Source organism: Typopeltis vanoorti, chromosome 8 (assembly GCF_054136105.1).
Source record: "Typopeltis vanoorti isolate ZY-2024b chromosome 8, IOZ_Tvanoo_1.0, whole genome shotgun sequence".
Lineage (NCBI taxonomy): Eukaryota > Metazoa > Arthropoda > Arachnida > Uropygi > Thelyphonidae > Typopeltis > Typopeltis vanoorti.
The window spans coordinates 140,597,803-140,614,361 of NC_143556.1; the positions used below are offsets into that span (position 1 = coordinate 140,597,803).

Sequence of the window (16,559 nt, forward strand, 5' to 3'; positions counted from 1 at the left end):
AACAGGAATCAAACCTTGGAGATTCAGTGGCAAACTCTGAAGGAAACATTGATTGATTCTGCCAGAGAGGCATGTGGTGAGGTTGTGTGCAAGGATAAAAAAATCAGAACTCCCTGGTGGACACAGGAAGTTAAAGAGGCAGTGAAGGAAAAGAAGAAAGCATAACAAAAGTTCCTGTCAAATAAGTCAGCCTGTGCTCTTAGAGAATATAGAGACAAATGCAAGAATGCTAAACACTGTGTAAAACTAGCTAAACAAAAGTCATGGGAAGACTTTGGCAAGAATATAGAAAATAAATATCAAGAAGGTGGCAAAATATTCTGGAGGTTGTTGAAGAACCTTAAGAATGGAGGAAAGAGTGCTGTAAAAGAAATTAGAGATCATAAAGGTAACATGAAAATGGGAGAAAAAGATATCCTTGAAGTATGGAGTAATTACTTTGAAAAACTGCTAAATGAAACAAGCAGTGATGACAGTACAGTGGTAAAAAACACTGACCAGGCATGCAGTCAGGAATACATATCCATACTATAAGTAGAAAAAGCCATCAAAGGCTTGAAATGTGGAAAGGCAGCAGGAGTAGATGATATTCGACCAGAAATGCTGAAGTATGGTGGTATAAGAGTCTTACAGTGGCTGCACTGCATAGTTCAGAAAGCCTGGACAGAGGGACGAATACCCAATGATTGAAGTAGAGCTCTCATAGTACCCATATATCAAAAGGTAAATAAAACTGCATGTGAAAATTACAGAGGTATTTCCCTACGGAGTGTTCCTGGCAAGATCTATGCAAGTATAGTTGAGAAACGGTTGAGAAGAATTGTGGAAGAAAAGCTTGGTGAAGAACAAGCTGGATTCAGGCCAAATAGAGGCTGTCAGGATCAGATCTTCACATTACGACAAATAGTCGAGAAAGCATGGGAATATAACAAAGATCTGTATTTAAGTTTTGTCGATCTGGAAAAAGCATATGACAAGGTGCCAAGAGAGAAGCTATTCAATAAGCTGCAGTTATATGGTGTCAATGGGGCATTATATCAAGCAATACATCATCATCATCATCAAATTCCTGCCATGTACCCTCAAGGGGTGTACAGGATATGACAGTACTACATGAAAAAATTACATCATTACTAACTTCCTATCTACAATTTTCCTCCAAATCAGTCTGTTACTTGTCAAGACTCCAACATTATCAGATCTTATATTTCTATCGTCTAAGGCACTTTGTACCGTATCAATCCACCTATATCTTGGTCTTCCTCTGGGTCGTTTTCCTGCCAACCTGGCAGAGAACACTTGTTTTGCTAATCTTTCCTCTCCCATTCTATTTAAGTGACCATATCATCTGAGATTAGCTCTGCTAACGCATTCCTGGATGCTGACAATGTATAAGTTCTTTCCTAATATCCTCATTTTTAATATGATATTGCCATTGATGCCATCTGTTCACGCCTCTAATCTTTCTCAGGACTCTCATATCTGGGGTCTCTAGTCTTTGGTCAAGTGTTTTACTTCTGACCCAGCTCTCAGATCCATAAGTTAAAATTGGTGTGAACACAGTCTTGTATACAACTAATTTAGTGTTCCGACTAATTTCTTTCTTATTCCATATGAATTTATTCAATTGACTTCCCACAATACCAGCTTTGCTGATTCTGTTGTCTATTTCTATATTTAGTTTACCATCTTCAGTAAAAATTGTGTCTAAGTAGCTGAAATGTTTTACTTGTTCCACAGGTTCTCCATTCACAACACAGTTGACATTTTCAATGATTCTGCCTATTTTCATTGTCTTTGTCTTTTTATTGCTGACCCTCATACCATATCTATTACAACAGCTATTCAATTTAGTCAGAGAATCTTGCAGACTTGTAGCGGATTTATTTAGAAGTATAACATCATCCGCATAAAGCAAAGAGCAGACATTAACATCTCCAATTTTGATATCAGGTTCAATACCACATTCCTTCATAATGTGATCCATATAGATAATGAATAACAGAGGGGATAATGTACATCCTTGTCTCACACCAGATTTAACATTAAACCATCTTCCTGTACTTCCTTCAATTCTAACTGCTGACTCACAACTCAAATAAAGACTAAGTATTGCTTGATATAATGCCCCATTGACACCATATAACTGCAGCGTATTGAATAGCTTCTCTCTTTTTTTTGACTGCGCCATTAAAGATCGCGTAGAGGAATTATATGTCTTTCCCATACATGCAAGAGAAACATCCAGCTCAACACGGAAATACCTCTAAAATTTAATTCTAATTCAAACAACGTTTAAAATTATCAATCATAATACCGAGTTTGTGGTCGTTGCTTGAACTAGTTCAATCTTATTCCTCTCTGGCTATATTTTAACCCCCTCCCCAAGATCGTAAGTATGCTATTTTTCACGTGTACGTAGTCTAGATTCAGGAAGTGCTGTGGGCTAGAGCCAATTCCCTTGTCTATCTTGCTGACTTTCTCTTGCACTGATCTTTAAAAATGTATTTGTTTTTTTTTTGACTGTGCCATTAAAGATCGCGTAGAGGAATTATATGTCTTTCCCATACATGCAAGAGAAACATCCAGCTCAACACGGAAATACCTCTAAAATTTAATTCTAATTCAAACAACGTTTAAAACTTAATATCAGTCAGTCATGGTTTTTCTATCATCAGGACACACAGGTTCTATATTTTTATGAGACAGTGCACTGATAAGGCAGAATCAGGCAAGCTATTAACAAACAAAACAGTTTATTCGTTCTAAGTCAAGATAATTACAAAGATTAAATCTACACATATCAAAATATCTGTCTCTGATTAACTCAGCTAAGTAACAATGGAGACGAAGAAATGCACCTGTCTGGTTCTCCACTCAGTTAGATTAGCATTTTTTGCTTAAGTTTAACGACGAAGGCAATGTATATATATACTCATAACAATCACACAAGTGGATAGACTTATACAAATTCTAACTTGATTTTTAACTTTTGCTACAAACTTAATTAAGCATAACCAAACTTTACAATCAATTTCCCTTTCATCGCATAATGTTAGCAAATTTCTCTGAACTCTGTAATCAATTAGTTCACAATTAATTAGAAGTGAGGCTTTCCGACTTCACAAATGTTCTTGATGCTAACTAACTACGGGATCGACATTCTTAGCCTTAATTTTCACAACCTAGGAACGTTCTACAAAATTCTTACTTGCAACCTTGCCAACTAGTTCAGTACACAAGATCCTAGAGATCAACGAACACGTTCCTCTTCCTTCAAGTGAAAACCACACTCGGGCACTAGTTCACGGCAATGATGATACAGCACTCTCGGAGATTGTAAAGAAATTTCAAGGTGGGACTTCTGGAATAGACCGTCACTGCTTTTACGAACCTCCTATCATCTTCGGACTTCTGCTGACAGGATGTGACTCCCTCGTCCTTGGAATAGCTGGACACAGGAACCTCTTCAAAGCGAGAGCCAGGAACAGAGCCTTGGCCCCTTCGATTTCTCCCTTTTATCCTATTCTCCCGACCTTGGAACGGCCTCAGATTAAACTACCTGGATTTTCTTGGAGGGGGTTTCTCAGCCACTCTGCTGTCACCAAGTTCTGGCGGGAAAACCCGTAATTGTTGTTATTCGCGATTTTCACTAGCCTCGGGTCTATATGTCTAGTCTTGTCTGAGCTATTTCTCTGTTTGTACAATTTCAGTCGTTCTTAAATATTGAAACAATTTACTCTAATATTTTACCAGATATAAATACAGCAAGAAAATGAGTTAAATGTTAATTCAATTACAAGTATTTGGTATAATTTGTCATTTCCAAGTAAAATCGGTACAGAAAAATTTTGTTCTAATTTTTCTTCATACAAGATTTTAAACAAGTCTTAATAAGACCATACCTGGACCACTGTGTGCAGATTTGGTCTCCTGGGTTCAGAGGGAATAAAGAAGCTGGGGAAATAGTGCAAAGAATAAAGATCATATCAGAATTAAGGAATATAGATTACATTCTAAACAGAAGAGGGGAGTGATATGATAGAGGTCTAAACACTTCTGAATGGGTGTTATAGGATATTGTCTAATGAAAATTTTCATTATATGGAAGGTTGGAGAGAACACAAGGGAATCCATGGAAGTTTACAATTAAGAAAGGGGTAACAACCAGATTTTTTTCTCACCAAACCCCTTAAAGTGGTGAGTGCATCCAGTGTGAATGAGTTTAAGATAAGGTATGATAGCAGTGTGGGAGATGAATGGCCACCATCAATCATGCCCATAATTCCCTGGAAGTCTCAGATAATCATTATCATCAAATTCCTGATAAGTACCCTCAAGAGGTGTACAGGATATGACACTACTACTACACAAAAACTTTACATAATTACTAACTTCCTATCTACAATTTTCCTCCAAATCAGTCTGTTACTTGTCAAGACTTCAACATTATCAGATCTTATATTTCTATCGTCTAAGGCACTTTGTACCGTATCAATCCACCTATATCTTGGTCTTCCTCTGGGTCATTTTCCTGCCAACCTGGCAGGGAACACTTGTTTTGCTAATCTTAACTTGCAAATTCCATTTAAGTGACCATACCACCTGAGATTAGCTCAGCTAACGCATTCCTGGATGCTGACAATGTCAAGTTCTTTCCTAATATCCTCGTTTTTAATATGATATTGCCATTTATGCCATCTGTTCATGCCTCTATCTTTCTCAGGAGTCTCATATCAGTGGTCTATAATCTTTGGTCAAGTGTACTTCTGACCCAGCTATCAGATCCATAAGTTAAAACAGGTTTGAACACTGTCTTACATACAGCTGATTTAGTGTTCTGACTAATTTCTTCCTTATTTCATATGAATTTATTCAGTTGACTTCCTATCATACTAGCTTTGTTGATTTTGTTGTCTATTTCCATATTTAATTTACCATCTTCACTAAAAATCGTGCCTAAGTAGCTGAAACGTTTTACTTATTCCACATGTTCTCCATTCACAACACAGTTGATATTTTCAATGATTGTGCCTATTTTCATTGTCTTTTTATTGCTGCCATTCATACCATATCTATAACAACAGTTATTCAATTTAATCAGTGAATCTTGCAGACTTGTAGCGGATTTATTTAGAAGTATAACATCTTCCGCATAAAGAAAAGAACTGACATTAACATCTCCAATTTTGATATCATGTTTAATACCACTTTCCTTCATAATGTGATTCATATAGATAATGAATAACGTACATCCTTGACTAACACCAGATTTAACATTAAACCATCTTCCTATACTTCCTTCGATTCTAACTGCTAATTTACAACTCAAATAAAGACTAAGAATTGCTTGATATAATGACCCATTGACACCATATAACTGTAGCGTATTAAATAGCTTCTCTCTTGGAACCTTGTCATATGCCTTTTCCAAATCGACAAAACTTAAATACAAATCTTTGTGATATTCTCATGATTCCATGGGAATATAACATATATTCCATTATTTCTCCACTATTTGTCGTAAATTATGTTGGAGGTTTAATGGATTTTTTACAACACTCAAAAAGAATTAAAATAGAATTTAATACTTCCTATATTTCGTCCTAGTCACTAGGACATCTACGGGGATTACAAAAACAATTAATGTAACATGCACACAAACACTTACAATACTAAGCCCAACCACGTGGGTGACACTAAAGTCCTATCTAGGTGGAGCGCCCTCTAAGAGCGGTCGTAGGTGGCCTGGAATGTAAGGTGGGACCTCTGGTGATGAGTGTTTCCCAAATCTTCGGAAGCTTAATGCAACTGTATTTATTTAGATTTGGTTGGTTTCTGAGAATTGCTGCTGCTTTTAAGAAAAGTCTCTCTTTCTTGAATTTGCTGTGGTGGAGCATGGTGGTTTTCTTCCATGATACTCTGTGGGTGGTGTCCAACACATGGTCAGCCAAGCCTGAATGGCCATAGTTGTGATTAACGATGTACGACTTGTGTTCCTCCAGGTGGATGGATGCTGATCTGCCTGTCTGTCCAAAGTACGCAAGCTTACAAGAACAGGGTACTTTGTAAACTCCAGGCAGAGAGAGAGCGGAGGGAGCTGATCTTTCGTAGACCGGATAAGGGTAGCAAGTTTCCAGTAGAGCTTATATGCTGTGTGTAGGTTATACTTTTTTAGTATCTTGGCTATTTTTTCCGAAGGTGAGGGTGGGGACCCATGGCAGTTCCCTCTATCTGCTTGTAGATTTTGTTCTTCCAAGAGAAATACCCTGAGTTGATGGAAAAGGAAAAGAGAGATCTAAGATGTTCTAAGATGATCTAGCATCTTAGATCTCTTTTCCTTTGCTATTAACTCTGGGTATTTGTTTTGGAAGAACAAAATCTACAAGTAGATAGAGGGAACCGGCATGGGTTCCCCCCCTCTCAATCCCCCTTGCCAATTTCTATAAGGAAGATTTCGAAAAACGAGCCTTAGACTCAGCCCCACTCAAACCGTCTATCTGGCTAAGATATGTAGATGATGTGTTCTCTATTTGGCCTCATGGCCCAGACACATTAGACTCCTTCCTCAGTCATCTCAATAGCCTACATCCAAGAATCCAGTTTAGTATGGAAAAGGAAAAGAACAATTGTTTACCCTTCCTAGACACCTTAGTCACACGCCTGCCTAATGATACACTTGCCTTCACTGTATACAGAAAACCCACACACACAGGCAGATACATTCACAAACTCTCCCACAACCACCCCTCACAACAATATGGCATCATTAAAACTCTTACCAAGAGAGCCCACAATCTTTGTTCCAGTGGAACCACCCTCACTACTGAGCTTAACCACATACACAGAACTTTCCTCTCCAATGGCTATAGCGATCACAGTATCAAAAAAATAATCAATTTCGTCAATAAGATTTTAAAAATGCCATCACCATACCCTACATCCATGGCACTTCAGAAAAAATAGCCAAGATACTAAAAAAGTATAACCTACACACAGCATATAAGCCCTACCGCAAACTTGCTACCCTTATCCGGTCTACGAAAGATCAGCTCCCTCCTCTCTCTCTGCCTGGAGTTTACAAAGTACCCTGTTCCTGTAAGCTTGCATACTTTGGACAGACAGACAGGCAGATCAGCATCCATCCGCCTGGAGGAACACAAGTCGTACATCGTTAAACACAACTATGGCCATTCAGGCTTGGCTGACCACGTGTTGGACACCACCCACAGAGTATCATGGAAGAAAACCACCATGCTCCACCACAGCAAATTCAAGAAAGAGAGACTTTTCTCAGAAGCAGCAGCAGCTCTCAGAAACCAACCAAATCTAAATAAATACGGTTGCATTAAGCTTCCGAAGATTTGGGAAACACTCTTCACCAGAGGTCCCACCTTACATTCCAGGCCACCTATGACCGCCCTTAGAGGGCGCTCCACCTAGATAGGACTTTAGTGTCACCCATGTGGTTGGGTTTAGTATTGTAAGTTTTTGTGTGCATGTTACATTAATTGTTTTTGTAATCACCATAGATGTCCTAGTGACTAGGACGAAATATAGGAAGTATTAAATTCTATTTCAATTCTTTTTGAGTGTTGTAAAAAATCCATTAAACCTCCAACATAATGTTCTCACAGCACTTAAGCCTTTACACAAGTATTTGTCGTAAAGTGAGGATCTGATCCTGACAGTCTCTATTTGAACTGAATCCAGCTTGTTCTTCATCAAGCTTTTCTTCCACAATTCTTCTCAACTATTTCTCAAGTATACTTGTATATATCTTACCAGGAACACTCAGTAGGGAAATATCTCTGAAATTCTCACATTCAGTTTAATTTTCCTTTTTATATATGGGTACTATGAGAGCTTTACTCTACTCCAATCATCGGGAATTTGTCCTTCTGTCCAGGAATTCTGAACTATGTAGTGCAGCCACTGGAAGACGTTTATACCACCATATTTCAGCATTTCTGGTCGAATATCATCTACTCCTGCAACCTTTCCACATTTCAAGCCTTTGATGGCTTTCTCTACTTCAAGAATGGATATGTATTGCTGACTGCATGCTTGGTCAGTGTTTTTTTATCAGTGTGCCATCATTGCTTGTTTCATTTAGAAATTTTTCGAAGTAATTACTCCATATTTCAAGCATATCTTTTTCTCCTGTTTTCGTGTTACCTTTATCATCTGTAACTCCTTTTACAGCACTCTTTCCTCCATTTCTAAGTTTTTTCAACAACCTCCAGAATATCTTACAGCCTTCTTGATATTTATTTCCTATGCTCCTGCCAAAGTCCTCCCATGACTTTTCTTTAGCTAGTTTTACACAGTGTTTAACTTTCTTGCATTTGTCTCTGTATTCTCTAAGAGCACAAGCTGACTTATTTGCCAGGAACGTTTGATATGCTTTCTTCTTTTCTTTCACTGCCTCTTTAACTTCCTGTGTCCACCATCATCATCATCAAATTCCTGACATGTGCCCTGAAGGGTGTACAGGATATGATAGTACTACATGAAAAATTTACATCATTACTAACTTCCTATCTACAATTTTCATCCAAATCAGTCTGTTACTTGTCAAGACTCCAACATTATCAGATCTTATATTTCTATCATCTAATGCACTTTGTGCCGTATCAATCCACCTATATCTTGGTCTTTCTCTGGGTCGTTTTTCTGCCAACCTGGAAGAGAACACTTGTTTTGCTAATCTTTCTTCGCCCATTCTGTTTAAATGACCATACCACCTGAGATTAGCTCTGCTGACGCATTCCTGGATGCTGATAATGTCAAGTTCTTTCCTAATATCCCGTTTTTAATATGATATTGCCATTGATGCCATCTGTTCATGCCTCTAATCTTTCTCAGGACTCTCATATCTGCGGTCTCTACTCTTTGGTCAAGTGTTTTACTTCTGAACCAGCTCTGAGATCCATAAGTTAAAACTGGTTTGAACACTGCCTTGTATACAGATAATTTAGTGTTCCGACTAATTTCTCTCTTATTCCATATGAATTTATTCAACTGACTGTCTACGATACCAGCTTTGTTGATTCTGTTGTCTATTTCCATATTTAATTTACTATCTTCAGTAAAAATCGTGCCTAAGTAGCTGAAATGTTTTACTTGTTACAAGGTTCTCTGTTCACAACACAGTTGACATTTTTAATGATTCTACCTGTTTTCATTGTCTTTGTCTTTTTAATGCTAACCTTCATACCATATCTATTACAACAGTTATTCAATTTAGTCAGGGAATCTTAAAAACTTGTAGTGGATTTATTTAGAAGTATAACATCGTCCGCATAAAGCAAAGAGCTGACATTAACATCTCCAATTCTGATATCATGTTTAATACCACTTTCCCTCATAATGTGATCCATATAGCTAATGAATAACAGAGGGGTTAATGTACAAACTTGTCTCAGATTAGATTTAACATTAAACCATCTTCCTGTACTTCCTTCAATTCTAACTGCTGACTTACAACTCAAATAAAGACTAAGTATTGCTTGATATAATGCCCTATTGACACCATATAACTGTAGTGTATCGAATAGCTTCTCTCTTGGCACCTTGTCTTATGCCTTTTCCAGATCGACAAAACTTAAATACAGATCTCTGTTATATTCGCATGCTTTCTGAACCATTTGTAATAAAGTGAAGATCTGATCCTGACAGCCTCTATTTGGCATGAATCTGGTTTGTTCTTCACCAAGCTTTTCTTTCACAATTCTTATCAACCGTTTCTCAATTATACTTGCATAGATCTTGCCAGGAACACTCAATAGGGAAATACCTCTGTAATTCTCACATTCAGTTCTATTTCCCTTTTTATATATGGACTATTAGAGATCTACTCCAATCATCAGGAATTCGTCCCTCTGTCCAGGCTTTCTGAACTATGCAGTGCAGCTACTGTAAGACTTTTATACCACCATACTTCAGCATTTCTGGTCGAATATCATCTACTCCTGCTGCCTTTCCACATTTCAAGCCTTTGATGGCTTTTTCTACTTGAAGTATGGATATGTATTCCTGACTGCATGCTCACTGCTTGTTTCAATTAACAATTTTTGCAAAGTAATTACTCCATACTTCTAGGATATCTTTTTCTCCTTTTTTCATGTCACCTTTATCATCTGTAACTCCTTTTACAGCACTCATTCCTCCATTTCTAAGCTTCTTCAACAACCTCCAGAATATCTTACCACCTACTTGATATTTATTTTTCATTTATGTTCTTTCCAAAGTCCTCCCATGACTTTTGTTCAGCTATTTTTACACAATGTTTTGCTTTCTTACATTTGTCTCTGTATTCTCTAAGAGCAAAAACTGACTTATTTGCCAGGAACTTTTGATAGGCATTTTTCTTTTCCTTCACTGCCTCTTTAACTTCCTGTGTCCACCAAGGAGTTCTGATTTTTCTATCCTTGCAGACAACCTCACTACATGCCTCTCTGGCTGAATCAATCAGGGTTTTCTTCAAGGCTTGCCACTGAATCTCCAAGGTTTGGTTCCTGTTCTCAAACTCTTTCATTTTTTCTTCAATAATCTTTGTGTATTTTAGTCTACAGTTCACATCTGAGAGCTGCTCAACTTTTATTCGCTTTAAAATTTTCTTATATGTTATTCTTTTCAATATGAAATTCAATTTTATCCTGCTCAAGACTAAATAGTGATCGCTTCCAATTTCACATCCTCTGTACACTCTGGTGTCCTGCACCAGGGAGAAGACATCACTATCAACAACAACATTGTCAATGAGACTTTTCTTATTCCTTGTCTCTTCTCTCCATGTGAATTTGTGCACATTTTTATGTTGGAACATGGTGTTAGTAATAACCAGTCCATGTCCTGAGCAGAAATCCAACAGATATTTGCCATTATTATTAGCTTTGCTCTTTTCTCCAAATTTTCCCAAAATATATTTGTATGTCTGACAATCACTTCCTATTCTGCTATTTAGATCCCCAACAAGGACCAACTTTTCATTTTTCAATGTGTGAGTTGCTTTTTCTAAAGACTCAAAAAATTCCTCCACTTCTACCTTAGTAGAACCTTCTGTAGGACCATAGGCACAAATAAGTCTCATTGTCCAATTCCCCATTCTGATATTAGCCCACATCACTCTACTTGAGACTGCCTGCCATTCAAGAAGATTAGCCTCGTATTTTGTGTTGAATACTATGGTTACTCCTTCTTTTCCTTGATTGTCATTTCCTGAATATAACATTTTGTATTTATTGTTCAGAAAGATCTCAGTAGTTTTTGTCTTTTTTGTTTCAGTCACCCGTATTATGTTGATCTGATACTTATCTAATTCCTCAGGTAGCTCCATTTCTTTGCTATTCAGGCTTCTTATGTTGATAGTACCGATCTTTAACTTTGTGAACTGGGGGAGAGTGCCTGTATCACTGGAAGTGGTAGCATTCCTACTCCAAGAAACGTTTTGCTCTCAATGTAAAACAGGCATTTCTGAGAAATAAATACACAACTAGCAGCAATAACAATATAAAAGGATTGACTCTCTGTACTGACAAATGGTTTATAAAAATCAACTTAGCTGGTCATAAAGAAAAAAACATATACAGGGTGTTCGGGATAAATTTGACAGTTTCGTAAGGAAAAAGAAAATCTTCTTTGTATCTATTAAATTTAATGAATTGACAAAAAAACATTACAGGCAGAGTTAATTACAATACTATCAACAAGATTTACTCAAAATAACCACCATTAGCATCGATCACAGCTTCAATTCTGCTTCGGAACCTCGAACAAGCTGATGCTACAGTCTCCCTGGGAAGGGCCGCAAAAACTGTTTTAATTTTATCCATTAACTGGGCTTTTGTATTACTGGAAGTGCGATTGGTGTCTTTTTCAACTGCGCCCCATACAAAATAATCCATGCTGTTAAGGTCTGGGGAGTTTGGAGGCCAAACATTTGGACTGGTGAAGTCGTAGAAATTTTCAGACAACCATTTTTGACTTTTCCCAGAGGTGTGGCAAGGGGCCGAATCCTGCTGCCATACATACGGCCTACCATTGCCTACCCTTGTTATCCAGGGCTTGACTACAGTTAGCAACTCCACGAACAAAGCCCGAATTCCAATGCCAGGGTTCTTCAACACCTGTTCCTGCAGATTTGCGAAGAATTCTGCTGTACGAACGCAATCAGATCGTCTGCTAGGGATCTTTCTTCTTGCTACATCCTCGTAGTCACCATTGCAAGTCTCTAGTTCATGCCCGATTGTTTTTACTGTATTCAGGGAGCATTGGGCAGCAGTCGTAATATCCTTATTTTGATGGCGGGCACGAATCATCATGATACAAGTTATTCTCTTCCATGATTCAGGTGGGTTCCAGCTATCCATCCTTTCTGACATCTTGTATGTGAATGAAGAAGGGTCCAAACTTTTAAATGAAGAGAAGTGTGTGTTAATACATGCAACTTACGGAAAAATATAATTAATTATAAATATGTCAAATTTATCCCGAACACCCTGTATATACTTAGTAAGTTAATGGTTGGTGAGATAAAATTATTAAATGAATTTTCTATATCGAAGTTACATCTATATAGAAACAACGCTGATCTATTAAATTTTCAAGTTACATGAAATAGTAGAAATAAATTAATAAAGCTGGAATAGCCTACTGTGCTTATCATTGTTATTTACCAACATAAACAATATAATCAAATCTTACTATAGCAACTATATCAACTTACCTGGTCATAAACAAAAAAGCTTATATATACTTAATAAGTTAATGGTTGATGAGATAAAATTATTAAATGAATTTTCTATATCGAAGTTACATCTATATAGAAACAACGCTGAACTATTAAATTTTCAAGTTACATGAAATAGTAGAAATAAATAAATAAAGCTGAAATAGCCTACTGTACATAGAAAGATTAAATATTTATACAATATTCATTTCACATATACCTACCTGTTCAGGCAATACATGACAAAAATTTGATATCTTTTCCTTCACACTCTCTGTGATACGCTGCTCACTTCGGCATACAATCTGTGAATGAAACATGTCTAAATATTACACGATAATTAATTATGATTCCAAAGAATTAAGAATTAAGAATTAACAAATCTTACATTCACAAATAACAGTTATTTACCAACATAAACAATATAATCAAATCTTACTATAGCAATCACCATTGCAGCAAACTAATTTTAGCTATTTAAAAAAAAAAAAAAAGCTAAAAATATATGGGCAGTACCCACTATAACAAAATAGTTGTGTAGCTCTTGGGTTTATTATAGTGAGAGCAACTTTTACATATTTAAAAGTTTCTCTCACCATTTAAAAGGTCTTATAAAAGTTACTTTCTTTAAATTTATTTTCTCAGTATAAGAATGATTATGTTTATGTTACATCCTTTATAAAAATAATTTCAAAAAATAAATAAAACAATTGTCAAAACTGAAGTAGTTGATTAACTTGCAGTTAACATATATTTTGACAATTAAGCAACATCCAACTCCAAACAATGAATAAAAGGCAATGCACATAATCAACAAAATTATATTATCACTGAGCATTGATGAGAGTCAGCTTTGGGACCTGGTATCTAGGGAAAATCCAAAGTTGAGTTTACAGAATAGGTATACAATTTAGTCACATAAGCATATTCAGTTTTCTTTAGTCAACATGTGAATTAAATATTGGAGTAGATTACATATAACCTATATTCCTACAGAAGGTTCTCATAAGGAAGATGTAGAAGAATTTTCGAGTCACTACAGCAGACAGTTGACATTAACAAAACAGAAAAAGTGTTATTCATGGAAATCTAAATAGGAGTAGAAAGTGAATCCCACGAGGAATATAGACATGGTTTGGGAAAGTTTGGAGAAAAGTGCAAGGATAATAATGGTACGTATTTTGCTAGATTTCTGCACAGCATATGGACAAGACATTAATAACACTATATTCTAACATAAAGATGTGCACAAGTTTACATGGAGAGAAGACACAAGGAATAAGAAAAGTCTCAATGACTATGTTATTGTCGATAGTGATATTTTCTCCCTGGTGCAGGCCACCAGAGTGTACAGAGGATTTGAAATTGGAAGTGATCACTATTTAGTCTTGAGCAGGATAAAATTGAATTTCATATTGAAAAGAATAACATGTAAGAAAGTTTCAAAGCGATTAAAAGTTGAGCAGCTCTCAGATTGAATTGTAGACTAAAATACACAAACATTATTCAAGAAAAAATGAGAGTTTGAGAACAGGAACCAAATGTTGGAGATTTAGTGGCAAGCCTTGAAGAAAACTCTGATTGATTCAGACAGAGAGACATGTGGTGAGGATGTCTGCAAGGATAGAAAAATCAGAACTCCATGGTGGACACAGGAAGTTAAAGAGGCAGTGAAGAAAAAGAAGAAACCATATCAAAAGTTCCTGGCAATTAAGTCAGCTTTTGCTCTTAGAGAATATAGACACAAATGTAAGAAAGCTAAACACTGTGTAAAACTAGCTAAGTCATGGAAGGACTTTGGCAAGAACATTGAAAATAAATATCAAGAAGGTCGCAAAATATTCTGGAGGTTGTTGAAGAAGAGAAGTGGAGGAAAGAGTGCTGTAAAAGGAGTTAGAGATGATAAAGGTGACATGAAAGCGGGAGATAAAGATATCCTTGAAGTATGGAGTAATTACTTCGAAAAATTGCTAAATGAAACAAGCAGTGATAGCACAGTGGTAAAAAATCAACAGGCATACAATCAGGAATACATATCCATACCTAAAGTAGAAAAAGCCATCAAAGGCTTGAAATGTGGAAAGGCATCAGGAGTAGGTGATATTCGACCAGAAATGCTGAAGTATGGTGGTATATAAGTCTTACAGTGGCTGCACTGCATAGTTCAGAAGGCTTGGACAGAGGGACAAATTCCCGATGATTGGAGTAGAGCTCTCGTAGTACCCTTATATAAAAAGGGAAATTAAACTGAATGTGAGAATTACGGAGGTATTTCCCTACTGATTGTTCCTGGTAAGATTTATGAAGTATATTTGAGAAAGAAATGCTTGGTGAAAGACAAGCTGGATTCAGGCCAAATAGAGGCTGTCAGGATCAGATTTTCACTTTAAGACAAATAGTTCAGAAAGCATGGGAATATAACAAAGTTCTGTATTCAAGTTTTGGTGATCTGGAAAAGGCATATGACAACGTGCCAAGAGAGAAGTTATTCAATACGCTACAGTTATATGGTGTCAATGGGGCATTATATCAAGCAATACTTTGTTTTTATTTGAGTTGGAAGTCAGCAGTTAGATTTGAAGGAAGTATAGCAAGATGGTTTAATGTTAAATCCGGTGTGAGACATGGATGTACATTATCTATATGGATTATATTATGAAAGAAAGTGGTATTAAACATGATATCAAAATTGGAGATGTTAATGTCAGCTCTTTGCTTTATGCGGACGATGTTATACTTCTAAATAAATCTGCTACAAGTCTGCAAGATTTCCTGACTAAATTGAATAACTGTTGTAATAGATATGGTATGAAAGTCAGCAATAAAAAGACAAAGACAATGAAAATAGGCAGAATCGTTGAAAATGTCAACTGCGCTGTGAATGGAGAACCTTGTAACAAGTAAAACATTTCAGCTACTTAGGCACAATTTTTACTGAAGATGGTAAATTAAATATGGAAATAGACAACAGAATCAACAAAGCTGGTATGGTAGGAAATCAATTGAATAAATTCATATGGAATAAGAGAGAAATTAGTCGGAACACTAAATTAGCTGTATACAAGACAGTGTTCAAACCAGTTTTAACTTATGGATCTGAGAGCTGGGTCAGGAGTAAAACACTTGACCAAAGACTAGAGACCAAAGACATGATTTATTAGGAAAGAACTTGACATTGTCAGCTTCCAGGAATGTGTTAGCAGAGCTAATCTCAGGTGGTATGGTCACTTAAACAGAATGGGCGAGGAAAGATTAGCAAAACAAGTGTTCTCTGCCAGGTTGGCAGCAAAACGACCCAGAAGAAGACCAAGATATAGGTGGATTGATATGGCACAAAGTGCCTTAGATGATAGAAATATAAGATCTGATAATGTTGGGGTCTTGACAAGTAACAGACTGATTTGGAGGAAAGTTGTAGATAGGAAGTTAGTAATGATGTAAATTTTTCATGTAGTACTATTATAACCTGTACACCCCTTGAGGGTACATGGTAGGAATTTGATGATGATGATTGTTTCCAAGTTCATAACAAGTCTAAATCTCTTCCCTTTCTCATTTAACAGTTTCAGTGTTTTTTGTAGTTCTGTTTCGTTTTCTTCAATAATAACAATGTCATCTGCGAATCTCAGAATATTAATTCTCATTCCGTGCACAGATATTTCTTTTGCATCTTCCTTCAGTTTGTCCATTGCTCTTTCTAAATGCTTGGTGATATTGGGTCCCCCATCTAGTACCTCTGCTTTTTCTCAACCATTTCCCCAAATCATCACCTATTCTAACTGCTGCAACTGCATTCTGATAAACATCTTTTAATTAGCTATTATTT

The 16,559-nt window shown here is 36.5% G+C and overlaps 1 protein-coding gene across 2 annotated transcripts in view; it reads right to left on the reverse strand.

The window, feature by feature from the left end:
- The window catches only part of LOC150104389 (CTP synthase 1-A-like), a 281,082-nt gene that overhangs the window by 214,328 nt on the left and 50,195 nt on the right, over nt 1–16,559 (reverse strand). For both annotated transcript variants that reach the window (XM_090396340.1, XM_090396339.1), the window contains exon 5: nt 12,958–13,038. In XM_090396340.1, coding sequence (XP_090252466.1) covers nt 12,958–13,038 — 81 coding nt within the window. The remainder of the gene's footprint in view (nt 1–12,957; nt 13,039–16,559) is intronic.